This window comes from Bos taurus, chromosome 29 (genome assembly GCF_002263795.3).
Source record: "Bos taurus isolate L1 Dominette 01449 registration number 42190680 breed Hereford chromosome 29, ARS-UCD2.0, whole genome shotgun sequence".
Lineage (NCBI taxonomy): Eukaryota > Metazoa > Chordata > Mammalia > Artiodactyla > Bovidae > Bos > Bos taurus.
The window spans coordinates 36,116,475-36,136,733 of NC_037356.1; the positions used below are offsets into that span (position 1 = coordinate 36,116,475).

The following is a 20,259-nucleotide window of genomic DNA, read 5'->3' on the forward strand; positions in this document are numbered from 1 at the left end:
TATTTTCAAGCTTTCCCAAATGCAAACCCTCCAATGGTTCCTAAAGTCTTTCATGTTATGCTTTTTCTTTAAAAAAAAAAAAAGTCAGAGCAACACTGACTCTACCTGCCTTTCCTGAAGTGGGACAATGGCATGTATGAAAGGGAAAAAAAAGGTGTGTGACTCCCCCCACCTCCTCCCCCCGGCCCCCCACCCCCTGCCATGCTATCAGGTAAGGTCAGGATACCTCACAGCATGACCTCATCCCACCTATACCTGCAGCAATCGGTGATAAGCCCCCAAGCAAAAGTGACTCGCTTTTCAGGAACCGTCATTTAAGTTCTTACATAGTGCTGCTGCAAGCCTGAGCATTTAAACCACGAGCACAGGATATTCAAATCTGAGACCCTCCTCGGACCAATGGAAAAGGAAACCATTAGAGTGCTCGGGCTCTCAGATGGTGCTAATTCTGGAGACAGTCCTTCCACATTCTCTTCCCGTTCTGTACTGCGGTCCCTGATCACAGAAAACAGTTCCTCTAGCCCCCCACCAATGCAGAAGAAGCCATCACAGCACCCGGCCGAGAAGCTGTCTTAAGTCATGTTTCCCTAAGCCGGGACCTTGGTTCCCAGGCAGTCCGAGCCTTCCACGTACCTTGCTGCTGTACTGCTTGGAGCAGTGAGGGCAGCAGACGGGCGGGGTGGCTATGGTGCCTGTGAGCTGGGTGTGGGTGCTCAGCATAGGGTCTGGCTCTCCGGGGCCCGCGGGGCGAAGTTTCCGAATGCTTGGTGGAAGCTCGGCTCCGGGATGGTTCTTCAGAATATGGGCTTTTCGCTTGCTGGCACTTTTGTAAACCTGAAAATTCAAAAGTTTTGCCGTGAGAGCAGTATATAGTTCTGCTGTCTTGCTTAAAGTAAACCAACAATTTCACAAGGAAATGAGAAAGAGCATTCATATAGCCCAAAATAAAATATATTAACAGACATATTGAAGGATAATGAGGATATAACATACATTAGAATAACATAAGAACATAAATGGGGCTTCCCAGGTGGCTCAGTGGTAAAAGAATCCACCTGTCAATGCAGGAGACGTGGGTTCGATCCCTGGGTCAGGAATATCCCCTGGAGGAGGAAATGGCAACCCACTCCAGTATTCTTGCCTGGAGAATCCCATGGACAGAGGAGACGGGTGGGCTACAGTCCATGGGGTTGTAAAGAGTTGGACATGACTGAGCAACTGAGCACAGCATGCAGGGCAAGAACATAACAGATATGTGAGGCATCTTCCTTGAAGTTATGCATCTAAGACAGAAATAGTAAAAATATCTATACCTTTATCTGAAGTTTAAGAGGTGGATATATAGTCATAGAAAGAACTGCTTCTAAGGCCAGCTCACCCTTTCAACTTTCTGAGAAAGCTCTCTTGTGATGTATGTAGTTGGCTCATACGCCAAAGAATCTTCCAAAACAGCAAGTCTAATAGCAACTAGAACCCACAGTGGTGAATCTGTGCTTTAAAAATGTTTCTTGCTTTTAAGTTGACACTACTTATGTATAGCTTATACCCTATACAGCTGACTTTGGATAGGGAACATTGTTGCAATGAAACAATAAATGTATATTCTATTCCTATCTTCTTCCAAACTACTAAAAATCAAGAATGTACAAGTTGAGTATTACACCACAAAACTTCTTCACATCCTACTCAATCTTCTAGAAACCCAAAATCCACTGTAGGATGATACACACTCTCATTTTAGAGCTTATGAATTTAAAACCAATTCATAAACCAAGCTCTTGGCAATAAGCCTCTTCTTCTATAGCAACAATAATAATAATAATAACCACAAAAGGAAGAAACAACAAGAAAAACAAAGTCAACTAATTTTTAAGAAAAAAATTTTGGCTTAAAATGAGGGTGCCCTTCTCGTCCTTCCTTGTCTAAATGGAAAACTGCTGAGACAGAGAACCATCTGTCAAGAGAAACTGCAAGATCCTGGTATGTATTTATGTGTGTGTGCGCTCAGTTGCTCAGTTGTGTCCGACTCTGTGCAACCCCATAAACTAGCCCTCCAGGGTCCTCTGTCCATGGGATTCTCCAGGCAAGAACACTGGAGTGGGCTGCTATTTCCTTCTCCAGGGCTCTTCCCACCCCAGGGATCGAACCCATGATCGACGACAGGCGGACTCTACTGTTGAGCCATGTGGGAAGCCCAGCGTGAGTTTATACACGCAGACAAGCCAGCCCTGAGAGGAGCTCCCGCAAAGGTCCTCCTGTGGACGGTTGCCCTTTACCTTATCACAATACTGGCAGAAGTAGTCACGGTTGGGCTTTATGATGGGCAGAGTTAACTCTGGCACCTCTTCTATCTTCATGTCTGGGTGCCTCTTTGATAAGTGATTTACCTAAAAGGAAAAAAAGCAAATGAGAAAAAGAGATCCCATTACAAGCACTGAACAAACACCTCTGATATCAACTGCTGGAAGTTAAAGTTCTCTGAAGCAATGTCCCAGAACGTAAGGCATTCGGCCAGAGCCAGCATGGCCAGGTCCCTCTGAGACCAAAGCATTAACAGGAGTTAACGGTAATTCAGCAAATTACTGAAGGTGAATTGGGTTGCTGTGGATTCCACTAACAGCCTTTGACTAAAAGAAAAGGAAAATTACACTAGCAGGAATTTCTTTAGTGAATTCTACTGACAGAAGCCTGTCTCTCATTGCTTAGGGCCCTAACCTTACTGAGGATATTGAATAGAATGCAAACAAAGGTTCTGCTTTATAAGTAATGGTCTCCGAAAGAGAAATATCAGAAATATCATATGATATCTCTCATATGTAGAATCCATAAAGAAATGATTCAAATGAACTTATTTACAAAACAGAAACAGACTCACTGACTTAGAGAACAAATTTACAGTCACCAGAGGGGAAGAATGGGGGGAAGGGGTAGTCAAGAGAGTTTGGGATGGACGCGTACACACCACTATATTTAAAATGGATGACCAAGAAGGACCTGTTGTAGAGCACAGGGAACTCTGCTCAATGTTATGTGGCAGCCTACATGGGAGGGGAGTTTGGGGGAGAATGGATAAATGTATATGTATATAGCTGAATCCCTTTGCTGTCCACCTGAAACTCTCACAACACTGTTAATCAACTATACCCAAATATAAAATTGAAAAGTTAAAAAAAATTAAATAACAGTCTCTGACTTTACTGGCAGGTCCTGGCAGAAATACATGTTGCAAAAACTGTCATCAGGGCAAAATGAACTGAGAACCAACTCTCCTGGTGTCTCTGCTAAGCTGGTCCCCATGCCCTGCCTAGATGGAAAGTCCCGTCTACTGTTGTGTCATATCTGGGACAATCAGAGTGGGCGGCTGGGGGAGAAGACCCCACCAGAAAGGCTGGTTCAGGAACACAGAAGAGAACAGGGAGGGGGCGAGGACTCCACCAGAAGAAAGGCTGGTTCAGGAACACAGAAGAGAAGAGAAAAAGAAAACACACAGCAAAGACAGCACGGCAAACAAAGCAAAACCAGCGAGGAAAAGTGATCACAAAGACCTCTTCTAAGAAACACCAGAAATGAACCATGGCAAGGCGGGGCAAGGGAGCCTGGGAAGGAGAGGAGCCCCATGCTGGGAACTGTTTGTCTCCCCACCATGCCCAGCCAGTGAGGAAAGCCGGTGACAGGCTGAGTACAGAACTCTGTTTAGGTGTAGGGCGGTGGACACTGACCAGCATGCCCCGCCTCCGGAAGCCCATCATGCAGAGGCGGCACTTGAACGTGAAGCTGTCGTAGTCGGTGGACGTGATGCGGGGCTTGAATGTCTTGGAGCGGCTGCTGCGGTCGGCTTTCTTGGCCTCCCTCTCAGGATTGTGCATCCTTTGCATGTGCTCCCGGAGTTTGTCTTTCCGCTGTTTGCAGAGAATTTTTGAGAAGGCAGCAGGTGGGGGAGGGGATAGAAAAATTTTAATTGAAGGGATTAAAAAAAAAAACCAGTACAAGTTAGCAATAACAGAACACACCGGGCTGCTCCAAGTTGCTAGAAGGTACAAGGACACAGCAACACTGTCTGGGAATCATTCCGTTCACCAGGGAGTAAGTGCATTGCAATGAGCTGGGCTTTAAAATAACCATTCAGTTTGAAAGCTACACACTGACTTCTGAGAAGAAAGACTTGGCATTTATGTAGAAGCAATCAAAGGGCACATGGAATAAATTTGGTATTAAGAACTATAAGATAAATTGATCGTGAATGGTAGGTGATACTGGATTTACAAAGCCATGTATGTACTCAATTCCCACATTTTTTTTTTTTAAACAATTCCCACATGTTTTCACACACATCATGGCATTCCTCTAAACCCCGAGTGAATTTAAGTGTTTTTCACCATACGGATTTAGAAGTGTGTAAGCAGTTATACTACCCGCTATGGACGGGGTACACGATCACAGGTCAAAGTCACAGCTTTTAGTCTGATGATCTGATTGAGGGATACAGGTTGATATGAGTCCACAGACAGAAAATTAGGCAGAGCCCATCCTGAATAAAAACAAACTCCAAAAATGCCAGCTCCCTTATCCAGTGAGGCTCTGCTCTCAGACATATAATTACACTGTTATTGGTCTTATAAAGACTTTGAACCTTCCTACCAGACCAGTTCTTTCCACATTTTGGCTCGAGGATGTTTCTGTAACCCCCTTCATTTTTCAGCACAATTTAAGTAACAAACATTTCTTGAATGCCCACCGTGCCAAGTTCAGAGGTATATGGCCAGGCAGCCCCACCAACTTCCACATTCTACACAGGACTCCTTTTCCAAGTCAGTTTTCCCCTCCTGAATCCATTTCTGACTCTTTTCTAGTTTCTATGACAAGATGACCTACACTCATATTCTGCAGAGTATCTTTCAGTGACATTTTTGCCAAAACATCTGGCTTCCCAAGGAAGCTTGTTTTACCATTTTCACAATTACTTGTTTAACTCTTATCTCTGAGTCTCCTGTGGGGTTTTCCTTTGCTTTCTTCTAAATTCCAGGCATGTTCTTATACTTATTATCTTTTATCTTAATCCCAGAAGTCATTAACATTCCCCAAAGGAGCCCAACCCTCTCAACATCCCATACACTTCCCACTTCCACTGGATGACGTCCTGATGACCTAGGGCTCAATTATCAGACTCTTACACTTCATAAATGCTCAAGAAAAAAATCTCTTGATTCGATGGGTAAATATATTGTCCTCTTAGGAATTCCTTGATAGCAGTTTAGTTCTATTCATTATACACTTGGATTCTTGTAGGAGATGCATTATTACCCTATTTGGAGATATGAATTAATTATTTGGGGAAATTACAGTGAGTTTCCTCTTTAATTTTAGGGTTTCCCTGGTGGCTCAGTTGGTAAAGAATCTGCCTGCGATGTAGGAGAACTGGGTTAGATCCCTGGGCTGGAAAGATCCCTGGAGAAGGAAATGGCAACCCACTCTGGTATTCTTGCCTGGAAAATCCCATGGACAGAGGAGCCTGCCGGGCTACAGTCCATGGGGTCACAAAGAGTCGGACATGACTGAGCAACTACCACTTTCAAATCAAACAAGAGACACAAATTACACCTCAAGTCTGTGCTGTGAGCACAGGTGATACACCCTCAAAATGAGCAGGCATGACAATTTCAATGGCCCGAGACCACGCAGACTGCCCGCTGGTTCCCACCTTAAACTGCTTCCCACACGTGGAGCACAGGAAGTCCTTGCGGTCCGAGTGCCGGAGCATATGCAGACGCAGCTTGTCCGGACGGCAGAAGGCCTTGTCACACTCTGTACACTGGTAGATCTTTTCTGAGTGGAAGCTGCGCACATGCTTCTTCACCTGGCAGAGAAGACACAGAAAATCAGGGAAAATGACAGGAGGCAGCTCGCCAACACTAGAGGGAGCCAAATGCATTGCCTTGGATTCTCATCAGCCTGGCCTGGGAGCCAATCGGGTGTGACTGATAACTGGCCTTAGTAACAGCCTCCTTTTCATGGTGGCCAGAAAACCTTACCAGCCTGGACCTCCCAGGACTTGAGAGGAGGAAGAAAATGCTTGCTTAGTCCAAGCCCTGATCACATGGGCCATGTTTGTCTCTCTCCCTCTTTAAAAAAAAATAAAAAGATTAAAAGTAAGAGTTCCTTTGGATTTAAATGAATCTTGGCAAAAATTAAATATAAGAAGACGGAAAATTATTCTTCCTCACTTTTTGCTGCTTCCAATATGGATACAAACAATTTAGCCCCTTGCAGTAATAGGTCCCTTTACACCCTTCTATAAAAATCAGGTTCTGAAGAATTAAAGACGTGTGCACGTGTGTTAAGTCTCTTGGTCGTGTTCAACTTTGGAACCCACCAGGCTCCTCTGTCCATGGATTTTCCCTGGCAGGAATACTGGAATGGGTTGCCATTTCCTCCTCCAAGGGAGTCTCTTGCATCTCCTGCATTGGCAGGTGGGTTCTTTACCACTGAAGACATGAATTCAATGATACAAAACACATTACCCATTTATGAGGACAATACAACAATAGCATCCTTTCCTCTTACTTGAGACTTATTCCCTGTACTTTCAGATAACTTAAATAAAAGAATATGGCCTCTGAAGTCTCTCAGTCATAAATATCCAGTGAAGAAGAGTTATGTATGGGACCTAGGTATTGAGCTATCAAACCATTCCTATAAGACTTGTCCTTTATTATTTTTGGAGTCTCTTTTGCCATTAAATTCTGCCCTAATGCAACTTTTCATGGCTAAAAAATAAAAATTAAAAAAAAATTTTAAGAAGAAACTTACCTAATTGTGTAAAGTGAGAAAATTACCAAGACTCTCAATACTAGAACTATGATTAAATCTCAGTTTTCTTTTGGTAATTTAAAAAACAGAGAAGGGGGATGTTTTTATTATTGAACACAAGTCTCCCGCATTGCTGCTGCTGCTGCTGCTAAGTCGCTTCAGTCATGTCCGACTCTGTGAGACCCCATAGACAGCAGCCCACCAGGCTCCCCCATCCCTGCGATTCTCCAGGCAAGAACACTGGAGTGGATTGCCATTTCCTTCTCCAGTGCATGAAAGTGAAAAAATAAAGTGAAGTCGCTCGGTCGTGTCCGACTCCTAGCGACCCCATGGACTGCAGCCCACCAGGCCCCTCCGTCCATGGGATTTTCCAGGCAAGCTCCCGCATTATAGGTGGATTCTTTGCCATCTGAGCCACCAGGGAAACTCATTAGATATTTAGACTTACTTATTCATTCACTAGCATATAACACTATTATCACTTGAAGTCCAGATGAAATCATGAATATTCTGGAATTTATCCTCACCCCATTTGGCTCCAGAATATAACACAGGGGAGGAGTTCAGTGTTTAAAACCAAAGTATACTGGGACTTCCCTTGTGGTCCAATGGTTAGGAGTCCACACTTCAAAAGCAGGGGGCACAGGTTTAATCCAGGATTGGGAGCTAAGATCCCACATGCTGTACAATATGGTCTCCCCAAAAAAATCTGTATGTTATATATCAACTTATTCTTTCATTTCCTCCCAAAATGCACCACCTTAGTAGCTTAAGACAGGAAACCACAGTGATGGGGGAAAATATTTCCAGGCAGGAAATGGGAGTCTGTCTTCTACAGCTGCTACGTATTTTATAAGTAGTGAGTATTGGCAAGGATGAAGAAAGACTTTTTTAAAAATAATAACCAGATCTGATTGTTTATTTCAAACTGTAATATAACTTAAATGTTTAAATGTCAATGTCTTATTTCGACAATTAAGGGTCACAATCATCTTCTGCTTATCAAAAGCAGTTTGAAGAGACATCATTCTCCAACTATGAAGTTGCTGTCAAGAAGGGGGATGAAAGATACAGATAACGGGCCATCTCAATTTTCCAAAAACCGCTGTTTTTCTTTCCTAAAAACGGCAGTACTCGGGCATCTCGGCAGTTGGTACTCACCTGGATAAAATCTGGGAACCGTTTCTTACAAGTTGGGCAGCTGAAGTAGCCATCATTGATATGAATGGCCACGTGATCTTTCAACAAATCAAGGCGGTCAAAGGATTCTGGGCAAAAAATGCAAGAGTAAGTCTTCTGGTCCGAGTGGAGCTTCATGTGGCTCTCCAAGGATGCACTGCTGATGAAGCCCTTGTTACAGAGGTCACAGGTCAACGGGCAGTTCCCCTCCCGCCCATGGAAGCGCACGTGTTGGTCCAGTTTGTCCTTCTCGCGGAAGGCCTTCCCGCAATGCAAGCATTTAAAAGGCCGGAAAGACTTCCGAATAAACAGATGCTGCAGAGCTGCATTCTGAAAGACACACACAAGTGGGATTACTTAGTGAGTAGGCCAAACGTGCAAGCAGCTCACACATTTATAGGAAGAGAGGACGATCTCAGCAATCACAGACTTTCCATAGAAATTAAACTAGGATACACTGTTGAAAGAAGATTTTTTTCTGGTAGAGACCTTAAAAATGAAGCTATCTTCAAAGAAGTTGATCTTGAAAAGACAGACTTTGGGTTTTGTTTTATGCCTACGTGTGTGTGCTTTCTTCTGAAAGGATCTAGGTCACGTTCAAAAAATAAGAGTTGTACAATAGAAAAAATCCCAGAGTCAAGTAGAATAAAAATTGAAGATTTGGAAGAAATGACTTGGGGGGAGTGACGCATGCATGATGAGGTGGGAGCAAGTCAGCCAAATGTTACTTGTTGAAGTCCTTGAGCCAAAGAATTTGAAGCTTGATTAAGACATTTAGCAAAACTAAAGATAATAAAAAGAACTGAAGCGTAGCAGGGGCTGGAGGAAGGAGCCAGTGGACATGGGATTTCTTTTGAGGATGATGAAAATGTTCCGGGACTGGTGGCGATGGTTGTACCACTTTAGGAATATTCTAAAAACACAAAGAGTGAATTTGATAGTACATGAATTGCATATCAATTTATGAAAAAGAACTGAAAGAGAACAAAGATACAGATTTACATGGACGTGTTTGCTGCTGAGATAAGACATATAAGCACACATCCTAAATGGAATATGTGCCTTAATTATGTCCTACTTAAGAAATGCTCTTCAGTGTAGCTGGTTAGTGCCACTGGTTAGAATTCCTCGCTAACTGGGTTAAATTTATTGCTCTGTTCCCTGTCTAGACCAGTCAATTCTGCTCTTTTTCTTTTTCTCGGTTACAGATTGCACGTCTAATGCTGATTAGCCATCTTGTGAGTTCACGCAATTGTTATAAGGAATCCAAGTGAGAGAATATGGATGCTTAGTACAAATTCATCACTACCACTGGGAAAACACTGTCTTCTCTACTGACAGCAAATCAACAGATTCATCTTTCACACAGAATACAGATTCAATATTTCAGTTCTACTATAATGAAGACTCATTCATAAATTCCTCAAAACACCGGGAGGAAAGCTCTAGACAACAATGAGGGAAGAAAATAATTTCTCAAAAAATATATCTGTGAATGGGTATGCTTATGGCTCATATTGCAGTGGTCATATTGCAGCCATAAGCCATTGCTTATGGCTCATATTGCAATGCAGGAGACATGGGTTTGGTCCCTGGGTTGGGAAGATTCCTTGGAGAAAAGAATGGCTACCCACTCCAGTATTCTTGCCTAGGAAATCCCATGGACAGAAGAGCCTGGCGGGCTACAGTTCATGGAGTCTCAAAGACATGGATACAACTGAGTGACTAACACTTTCACTTTCATGCTTGGGTAACTATAAGAGAATAATAATTAAAGGATTAATGAAGAGCTTAAAGCATTATTTGTGCAATGGAAAATAGTATAATGAACAATGTTGAAACTCTTAAATTTCAAATTACTTATAAGTAGCAACTTCTAAATTTATTGTGAAATAATCTCTTGGGGGAAAGCAAAATAATTATTGTCAATTTTTTAATTTATTATTACTATCAAGAATTTTGAACACAGTTCCTATGTAACAGGAAACAACTTTCTCAAGGCTTCTCTAAAAAGGCTGGGAGAGACATTTTACCTACTCATTTATTGAATAAATATTTAGCAATTCTGTCGTCTTCCCAAGCTGACTGGTTGCATCATATTTTATTCTGCTTTGAATCTAGATCTCTTTAAAAAGCTGAGTTCATAGAAAGTGTCAGTAAAAGTCTGTGAATTAATGAAATGTATCTCATGTGAAAAATCAAAAAGAATGATTTCCAGATCTTTTCTGCAGCATCTGAAGAGGTTGTAAACAAAAAACCTTTTTGAAATCAGCCAGAGAGCTCTCTTTCACTTCATTATACAGCTTAGCAGTCACCTAATCTCGCTACTCTATCTGGAAAGATACTTATTTTACATAAAAGCTCTCACTATTCTGGCTACTTTCCAGACTTTAAATATTACAAATGAACAAATGCTATCATGAGGTTCAGAGGTTCAAGGTACAGGGTGAAGGAAACCTAATCATCATTTCTTTTGCCCAGGTTCAGCGATGTTTCCAAGGGCAGACAGTGCACAGCAACTGATCTTGGTCCCTCAGGGGTTCCACTTCCCCTTGGACGCCAAATCTGGATCACAGTTTTATTTTGGTTCATTACGCTTATAAGACTCCTGTCATCTCTGTTTAGTGTGAGTGTCCTCAGACACTGGATCTAAACCCAGCAGCAGCTCCACTTTCTTAGCTCTGTGGACAAACCTTGTCTTGACCGTCTTTGTGACTTCCATGGAGCCCTGGACGCTGTCTACATACAGGAACCGGATTGCATCTGTGATCAAATAATCCTCCTGGGGCCCCTTCATGACAAGGCAGTGGAAGTGCTGAAACTGCCCGCTCCCTCTCCCCACTTAGAGGCCATCTCTACCATACCTCCTGCACTGCAGAGCTGCGATTGGTACATATTTTCTAGAAGCAATAACGAGAAAGGGCAGAGGCAGCAAAGATGAATCCCAGAGTTGCCGTTGGCCAACAACTCTGTGCTGGATGGAACATAAGTTGCCAAAATGGTAGAGATGCTAAAACCTGTGACGAGGGATTCTACTCACATTGAAGTGAGTCCTGAGATAACAGATTCTGTGCAGACAAAACCCATAAAATGTTTCTAAAGTCTGATATGAATAGCGAAAGGAACCTAAATTATTGACCAATTTTCATGTTATTTTGACCCTGATACGAAAAGGAAATCAATCATGTTTGTTTGCTTTAAAAAAAAAAAGAACAACAACTTTCCTCTGGTCTATTTTCTGCCTGGTTTTCAGAACCTCTGTTGGGCTAGTCCTGCCCAGTATCTCACTCTCCACTCTCCTCCAGCTGGCACCCGTGCTCGGGTCAGACCAACGTGCACAGTGCCCATAACCACACCAAGCACATTCCTGGGTCTTGGCCTTTGAAGTTATGGCTGCCCACCTCTGAAACGGTCTCCCTTCTTCCTGTCTGTCTTTCAAGGACCAGTTTAACTCTCCCTTCATCTACGAATTATTCCCTGAATCCAGCTTTATTTAAATCTTTCACTCTTCCAAGTTTCTCTAGTAATTATGGGCTCTACCTTTCCCCGGGTCAGGTAGATCCCCTGGAGGAAAGCATGGCAACCAACTTCAGTATTCTTGCTTGGGAAATCCCATGGACAGAGGAGCCTGGCAGGCTGCAGTCCATGGGGTTGCAAAGAGTCAGACAGGACTGAATGACTGAGCACGCATGTATGTACGCACCTTTAAATGTGATACTCAACTGTGACCCAGCTTACATTAGCATTGTGTCCCTAGTTAGACTGGAAGATCCCAGCAGACAGAACTCCAGTGAAAATTCTCCTATGCACCTCGAAAGTACTGGACATCCAGTCAGAACTCGGTGTCATTTCAGAAGGCATTTCAGAACACTCAGCTGTTTCAGAGCTCAAAGGGACCTTGGAGATTACTTAGTCCTACCCTTCATTTCATGTATGAGCACACTGCAGCCCACAGTTTACTCACTGATTCTTAATAAATTAATAATTAATAATAAATTAGCATTATTTATTAACTAATTTGCATTGACTATAGCAACCAAACTGTAGTTTCCACTAGGATTTAGTAAGTACGGGTTGCAAAGAGCAGTAGGTCAGGCAGACACTTAAATAGCATTCTGTTATGTGAGTGAAACAGGAAACAGACATACCTGCAGCTCCAACTGAGCAGGCAGCATTAGAGGAGAGAAAAATAGTTACATTACCAATGGGGTTGGAAGGCTTCCCTTCAGTGGGTCATTACCAATCTGGATAGAAGAGATGAAAAAATACATAGCCCTGCTTTTTAGAATGTGTGAGAAGGTAAAAAAACAAAACTAGCTCACCTAAGACTGACTGCCAGAAGTCACATGCATGTGGGTTTTGCTTTGATACAAGGAAACTTGTTCCAAAACCAGTGACCCAGTTCATTCCAGAACACACATACAACCACGGCCACACTATGCTTGCACACCCACGCCTCACAACACACGTGGGCTTTAATTTTTGCCTGCAAAAAATTAAATCTAGGAAGCAAGTCTCTGGACCTAGTAAGAAATCAGAACGGCCAAAGCGAAAAGACAGCAGTTGTGCAAGAGAGAGAGGAAAGCAGACTGGGAATCATGTAACATGATGGATAGAAAGTATTCATAGCCCTTTGCTGTTCTGGTCTGTATTTCTCTGTATGCTTATGTTTGCTTTTGAAATAATATTCATGGAGCTATAAGGTTCACAGGTTTCCATTTCAGGACCCTCATAAAGGCTATTCAGCCTGACTGCTCAGAATCCCGTCCACGACGCCATACAGAACAAATGTTTAAATGTATTTTTACATAAAGGCTCAGACAAGACTATTGTTCAAGTTTTGTCTGTGCCTTCTAGCCTATAGGTAAATAAGACTGAAAGAAACATAAGCTGAAATGAGCGTTCATCTAGAAACTGCAAAGCCTGGGAAGATACACAAAAAGTTTCTTTCATCCACATATAAAGGACTAAGAAATGTCTTTAAACAGCTTGCTGCCACAAACATGGATTTAAGTCATTGTTTTCTGGATGTTAATTGTCGGCACAGGCACTGAGCCCGCAAAACGACACGGCTCTCCACCTGTGTCTCCCACAGGTCCGAATGCACACTCAACGCTATCTGTTAAATATGGACAAGATACACCTGGCCAGGCAGCCACTGATGGAGGCCCTGCAGCCACACGGTCTGAAGTCATGACGCGGGTTACACAGGAGAGAAGACACTGCCCTACCCCCACACCTGGAGCTTAGCTCCATGCTGTCCCCGTATCTGGGCCGCACCTGCCAGATCTGCTTGGACTCAGGTCCCTGGGCATTGACACGACATGACATTTGCCGGTCTCCCATTGGAAATTGTCGACAACCAAATTCAAAACCCCAAATTGACTTGAGAGCTCTGATCAGGCACAGATTAGCCTGGCTTCAATGTAATTAACTATTATAGCTCAGTGTACTTATTTCTCCATTTCCAATCTGTGAGTTTTAGGATCCAGGGCGCTATCCTACTCTAACCACACTAGTCTGGATGTTGCCAAGAGCCAGGCTTCCATGTCACTGCTAAATTGATGGAATCGAGGACCAGCCATGCCAGCCTGCCATGGGACACGGAGGCCCTGAGAAACAGTTTACACTTTCTTCCAAAACAAACAAGGGCTTGAGCAGCGGATGGTGAACAGCATGGCGCCTACAGAGCTGGCCGCCTGCAGGAGAGTTGGCGCCCATGCAGTGGGCGGAGGGGGTGGGGGAAGGGGGAGCTGGGCATCCCGCCTACCCGGATGCGCTTGGCACGGCGCATGTCGTCTGCCGTCAGGGTGCTTTGGGCGGGCAGCACGCTCTCTTCATGCTGGGGCTGCAGGTGCAATTCATGCGTGTCCGGCTCTTGCTCCAGAGAAGATGGGGCTTCCGGGGGCAGCTGAGGGAGAGGGAGGGTGGGCTGCTCTGGTTGGTCCAGCCCGTTAGGAGTCGCAGCTTCAGCCTCATCGAACTGCTCCTTGGTGGAAAAATGCAACAGGTCCTGAAATCACAAGAACCAGGAGTTATTTCCCTGCCTAGACAGACATCCACGCAAGGACTTAGAACTGCTGCTTTATGTTTTAAATGATTAGCCTCATAATGCTCAGAAAAGATTATTTTCCTCCTGAGAACATGAATTAGGTAACCATTCACAGGATGTAAAAACCATGACATATTCCAGATCACTTTATGAGGAAAAAAGAAGGCGGGATTCTTCTGGAATATCATAATTTCAATTGTCTGAACTAATTAAACAGAGGCCCCCATAATGTCTCTGGACAATTTCAAATCTTTAGGGCTGCAAAGTTGGCCTTCTGTTGTAAGTAACGTTTAAAAATACGCTCTTTTGAGTCTTTGTCTGATCAGATTTTAATTAACAGGCAGCGAAGTGCCAACAGGCAGGACTGTCAGCCTCTGAAAGGCATTGTGTTTGAGTCCAGTGACAATTCTAAATTCTCTGAGCAGGCATCCAAGAAGAGTTCCTGCCTTCCCCTACCCCCTCACCTGTGTCCCATCGTCACACTTTTCCCCGTTTTCACTGGTTATCTCCAAGCGGATAAATTTGGGAGGACGTCCTGGCCTTCGACCAGGGCCAAACCGCCTCTTGCCTCGGCCCCTTCCTCTGCCTCTTGCTCTGGGGACAAGAGATCGGGTGATAAATAGTCACAGTTACATAATACTCCACAACAAATATTTCCCTAAATGATCCGGAGTAACTCCAAATCTTGATTTCCACTCACTTTATTTCTTTTCCTGATTCTGTAGACGATCATTTTGCCAATACACGCTATCTCAATTTCTCATCTTTCCCTGTCTATATAGCTCAAAGAGACATCTTAAATTATTCAGAATAAAGGGAGCTTTAAAAATTCAAAGTGCTGACACCATTTTGCCACTGGACATTCTGAAAGCTCGAACACATCTCCACAGTTATGTGGGCAATGCAGACAGGACAGAACACACCGAGCCTGGTGTGTGTCCTAGAGACAAGATTGGGGTCTTTCCCCTTGCTCACCTCATATTCCTTCCATGGAATCTGGCTAGAGTCAAAGATATGTTCTTGCTTTACTATAATCTTCTGGGAGGCCAGAACGAATTTCTAATTCAGTGGTTCAATAATATATCCAATAAATGCCAAATGAATTTTATCCCCTTTGAAAGGTTTCTAACATACAAAAGTTCCTTAATCAAAGGGATTCAGAAAAGTATGTCACTAAAATCTCCTTTAGAAGACATGCGTGCAAGATGCATTTAAAATCAATCAGACTGTGCTTTATTCTTCCACTCATGTACTTAACAACTTAATTAAAAATATAGATTTTTTTCCAAGGACTTTTAAAAGATCCTTTTTTATGGGAAATTCTGAACGTCGGCAAATAGGCAAATACAAGCCCAGTGTACTCACTACCTCATTTCAATACTTATTAGCTCGTGAGCAGTTTTATTCTATTTGAATCATCACCACTTGTCCTACACACATACCCATTAGACTATTTTGAACTAAATCCCAGACATCATTTCATCTCATTCATATTCATAAATATTTAAATACATATCTCTAAAACATAAAGATATATAAATATATATATATATAAAATGCATATCTCAATACCATTATCGCAACTGATAGTTGCTCAATGTTTATTAAATCTAGTCAAAGTTCAGATTTGTCTAATTGTCTCAAATTTCTTTTAGCAGTTGGCTAATGAACATTTTATCTGCAGTGTGCCCTGCCTGGTGCTCAGCACTAAAAGATGGGAAGTGATATCCAACAGTTCTTACCCTCAGAAGTCCAGCAGAGGCAGCAGGCATATAAACCAAAACTCTCAAGAGGGTATAAAAGGTGTTATAACAGAGCCACGTTGGAGTGTTTGGGATGCCCTGGAGGAAGTGCAGGACAGAATGCTCGCTGTGCCCTCCACGCACCTCGGCCGTTTGCTCCCGAGGTCACACCTTGCCCTTGTCGTCCCCGGTGGCTGCAGAACCCCAGGACCCTGACGCCATGCCTTGTCCGCTTCAACACTGTGTCCTAACTTTCCAGTTCACCCCTTGGGTGCCTGAACTCCCGGATCCTGCCCCCTCACCAGCATCTCCAGTCCTGCAGCCTGTCAGCAGTCGCGTCCCCTTCACGTTTTCCCTCCCTTCTTCCACTCATCACCTCCAAAGCCCATCACTGGAGTGCGGAGTGATCCCGCGCACATGCTCTTCCCCCACCCTGCTGCTTCGCCACTCTCACTGCGTTGCAGGCGCTTGGTGAAACCCACTCCATGCCCTCCCTGCACAGACACCCTCACGGGGAGAGACACTGGGTGAGGACATGGCCTTGACTCACGAGAGCCCCCAGTGAGCTCTTGCTGCTGCAGGCAATCACACCGCACTTCCCTGGAGTATTTACTCTCCCACGTTCCTAAAGGTCATTTCACACCACCTTCTCTCTTCTCAAATTCTATAAACACTGGCAAGCCTACGTCTGTGCCACTGAGACTACCCCAATCCAAACCACTCTCATTTTTCATCCAAACTGTTGCAATAGTGTCTAACCAGACTCCCCGTCTTCCCTCTTACTGCAGTACAACCTCAGTGCTGTTTTCACTTTTATCCACAGTGATGCTTGGGCTTCCCAGGTGGTGCTAGTAGTAAAGAATCCACCCGCCAATGCAGGAGACGCAGGTTTGACCCCTGGGTCAGGAAGATCCCGTGGAGGAGGGAATGACAACCCACTCCAGTATTCTTGCCTGGAAAATCCCATGGACAGAGGAGCCTGGCGGGCTACAGTCCATGGGGGTCACAAAGAGTCAGACACACTGAAGGGACTGGGCACGCACACATAGTGATGTTTAGAAATATAATTGACATCATAGTATCCCTTGCTCAGCAACCTCTGAGGACTTCTTATCACACATAAAATGAAATTCAAATCTCCTATCACTACCATCAGGCCTACATGATCCAGTTGCTGCCCATCCCGCCCTGTGGAATTCTCCTTCATTTACCCCTTTTTCTTTTTTTTCATATAGGAATTAAACACAAGAGTTAGTTTCATGAAGGAATCTTAGCTTTGAAGAGTTTGAAAATCAGAGGTGCAGGTTATTTCAAAGGTATATGCTATCTTAAGAATTCCTATTTCAGAATCTCTAGTTAGGGGAGACGGAAAGATCTCCTATTGCTGGGTATTGATTATGCTTGTTCAGGGAAATGTTTACTAAGGTGGAAAGACCTCCTATTGCTAGGTAAGCATTATTCTGGAAAAGACCCAAGTTGTGATGAGGACCAGGGGGAGGAAAGGAAATGATGCATAAGAAATGTCCTTTAGCAGCCTAACTGGTTATCTGTCTACACACCCACCCATGTGCATACAGACACACACACACCCTCATACATTCATAGATGATGCAGAAATGACTCTGGAACTTTAAACACTAAGTTTGTGAAAACTTCCCCCTCATTATACCTGCTGAACACATCCAGTTTCTCATCGTGAGAATTGAGATGCTGCTGCAGCTGTTCAGAGCTTATAAATCGGCGGTTGCATTCATAGCAGGGCCAATTCTTCTCTTGCTCTCGAAGAACTGCAGCCATAGGAGAGAGACCATGGAGGCCGGTGACCAACGGGCCCCAATAAAACTCAAATGCCTGGCACCCCCACCATTCTCACCGCATCGTAGCCCAGTGCTCATAGATACCCAATGTCTGCTGTTTTGTTATAAAAGCAAAGGCTCAAGATTGACAGAAAGTAGTTTTGGGGATCTGGTTTTCTGATATATTCATGTAAGACATCAAAAGAACAACTACCGTGTGCTACCCTCTCCCACCCCCAACACACACAACCTTACCCCACTGGGAAGACACGGTGTGCTACAGTGGGAATGTGTATGCAGATCACCCAGTAATTCAGATCCAAGCTTCATAATCAGAGTATAGTGTAAAACACAAATAACCGGAAGATGAATGCTCAATATCATCACTTTAGTGAAAGGTTCACAAGCACAGGTTAAAGCCGTACCCTATGACCCAGTAATTCTACCCCTAAATGTGTGCCCAACAGAAATATGCACATATGTTCAGTAAAGGACATGTAAGAAAGTTCACAGTGGTACCTTCATATTGGCCAGACACTGGACACTGGAAATGACTTTGTTGACCAAGAAAGAAAGACTATGACTGACTTTTGTCCCCTAGGAAATAGCCTCACAACTTTTGGAATTTCCCAAGTAAATGGCACGTCTTTGTCACTCCTGATGATCTGTGACCATACCTGAGTTTATGCTAATGAGATGGCCCAGATGGGGATGGCTGAGCCTAGAAAACCAACCACCTGAAAACAGGGCTGTGGCTTTGAATGAGGGGGTATAGCCAGGGAGGGGAGCAGGGGCTAGAGAGGAGATCAGTCATGGGCCACGGATCCAATTGATCACACCGCTGTGATGATGCCTCGACAAGAACTCTGGACACAGAAGCTCAAGTGAGCCTCCCATGCTGGTGATGACACATTCGGCCTCCAGGGCTGTGACACAGGCACTTCTCGTCTGGGACCCTCCCAAACTTTGCCCTAAGCGTCTCTTCATTTGGCTGGTCCTGACGTGTGTGCTTTATGATAAAATGGCAATTCTAAGCCCAGCACTTTTCTGACCTCTGTGCACCATTCTAGGGAATTATTAGACCTAAGAGGGTAGTGGAAATTCCCTAAATGCTACTAGTCTAGTTGCTCAGAAGTGCAGGGGGCATGGGATCCCCCTCGCTTGAGGATGGTGCCTAAATTAGAGACAGTCTCATGGAGGACTCTGCCCTTGACCTGTGATGTGACCTAACTCCAACTAGTCAGTGTCAGAATTGCATAGTTCAACCCAAACTTCTGTGCTGAAAATAGATAAATGAATTGTGGTACATACAATACTTTGGCCACCTGATGCAAAGAGCTGACTCATTGGAAAAGACCCTGATGCTGGGAAAGATGGAAGGTGGGAGGAGAAGCGGACGACAGAGGATGAGACGGTTGGATGGCATCACCAACTCAATGGACATGAGTTTGAGCAAACTCCGGCAGACAGTGAAGGACAGGGAAGCCTGGCGTGCTGCCGTCCATGGGGTCACCAAAAACTGGACACGACTTAGTGACTGAACAAAACAAGTTCACACAGTAGAAAACAAAGTGGCAAAGAAAATGAACAACTTACAGTAATACACAATAGTATGGAAAAGTCTCACAAACAAAAGATTCTCATGCACCGGAAGTGTATGTGTCACATAATTCCATGTATACAAAGTTCAGTAACAAGCAGATGGTGTCTGTGGTGTTGAAGTCAGGAGATAGTTTTACTTGGGAGTGAAGAGGAATTTGAAGGTGTTGGGGACTCCTGGGGCTGTGGCCCACCCTGTGTCTTGACTTGGGTCCCCAGGTATTCTCACGCTGTGAAAATTCATCGGGCTGTTATTTATGACTTTGTAGTTTTCTGGATGTAGACTGTACTTCAGCGACATTTACTTTCACAACAAAGACAATCCCTGCCTTGCTATGTTCAGAGACGATTACATCAAGATAAAAATCATCCTCTGATCTAGGTCCTAATTTAATATTTGGACTTTTCATTATATTAAATACTATTTTCTAGGACCCATGAAAGAAATGTAAATATGTCATTGTCATTTGACCCTAGAATTACACAAGGATGTTTAGTTCTAAGAAGCCACCTGCAATGTAGGAGATACAGGTTCAATTCCAGGGTTGGGAAGATCCCCTGAAGAAGGAAATGGCAACCTACTCCAATATTCTTGCCTGGGAAATCCCATGGACAGAGGAGCCTAACAGACTACAGTCCATGGGGTTGCAAGAGTCGAACATGACTAAACCACCACCAAAGATGTAAGTAATATATACAATTTACAATCAATACATGAAATTAAAAAAAAAAAAATCCAAGTACCTTTCCGCTCTTCCTCAGAAATGTCATGGATTTTCCGGTTCACAAATTCAGCATAGGAAGCAGCATACCACACCTGCAAGAACCAAGCACGTCATCAGGGACGAAGGACATCACAGGATGCGCTTCACGGGCTTCAGTTCCTCCTCCTGCTCACAGAAGATGACCCAGGTTTCCCACAGCAAACCAACAAACTAACAAAAGAAGCCGCACTGTGAGGTGACCCCGTTGGCACAGGCAGTCAGTCAGGAAGTTCATACGGCGAGACACACACTGTGTGGGATTCTTTTTTATGTGCTACACAGTAGGTCCTTGTTGCTTATCCATTGTAAATGTTTTCTTT

General features: G+C 43.8%; 1 protein-coding gene across 3 annotated transcripts in view; it reads right to left on the bottom strand.

Annotated features, from left to right (window-relative positions):
- PRDM10 (PR/SET domain 10) overlaps positions 1-20,259 on the bottom strand; it is a 98,769-nt gene that overhangs the window by 15,484 nt on the left and 63,026 nt on the right. For 2 of the 3 annotated variants that reach the window (XM_005226844.5, XM_005226842.5), the window contains exons 8-16: positions 19,920-19,992; positions 17,450-17,567; positions 14,503-14,632; positions 13,757-13,999; positions 7,969-8,316; positions 5,699-5,854; positions 3,720-3,899; positions 2,277-2,387; positions 634-834 (exon numbers count right to left, since the gene is read on the bottom strand). In XM_005226844.5, the coding sequence (XP_005226901.1) occupies positions 634-834; positions 2,277-2,387; positions 3,720-3,899; positions 5,699-5,854; positions 7,969-8,316; positions 13,757-13,999; positions 14,503-14,632; positions 17,450-17,567; positions 19,920-19,992 (1,560 nt within the window). Of the gene's footprint in view, positions 1-633; positions 835-2,276; positions 2,388-3,719; positions 3,900-5,698; positions 5,855-7,968; positions 8,317-12,134; positions 12,147-13,756; positions 14,000-14,502; positions 14,633-17,449; positions 17,568-19,919; positions 19,993-20,259 lie in introns of all 3 variants that reach the window. The other variant, NM_001191168.2, reaches the window with a different exon arrangement.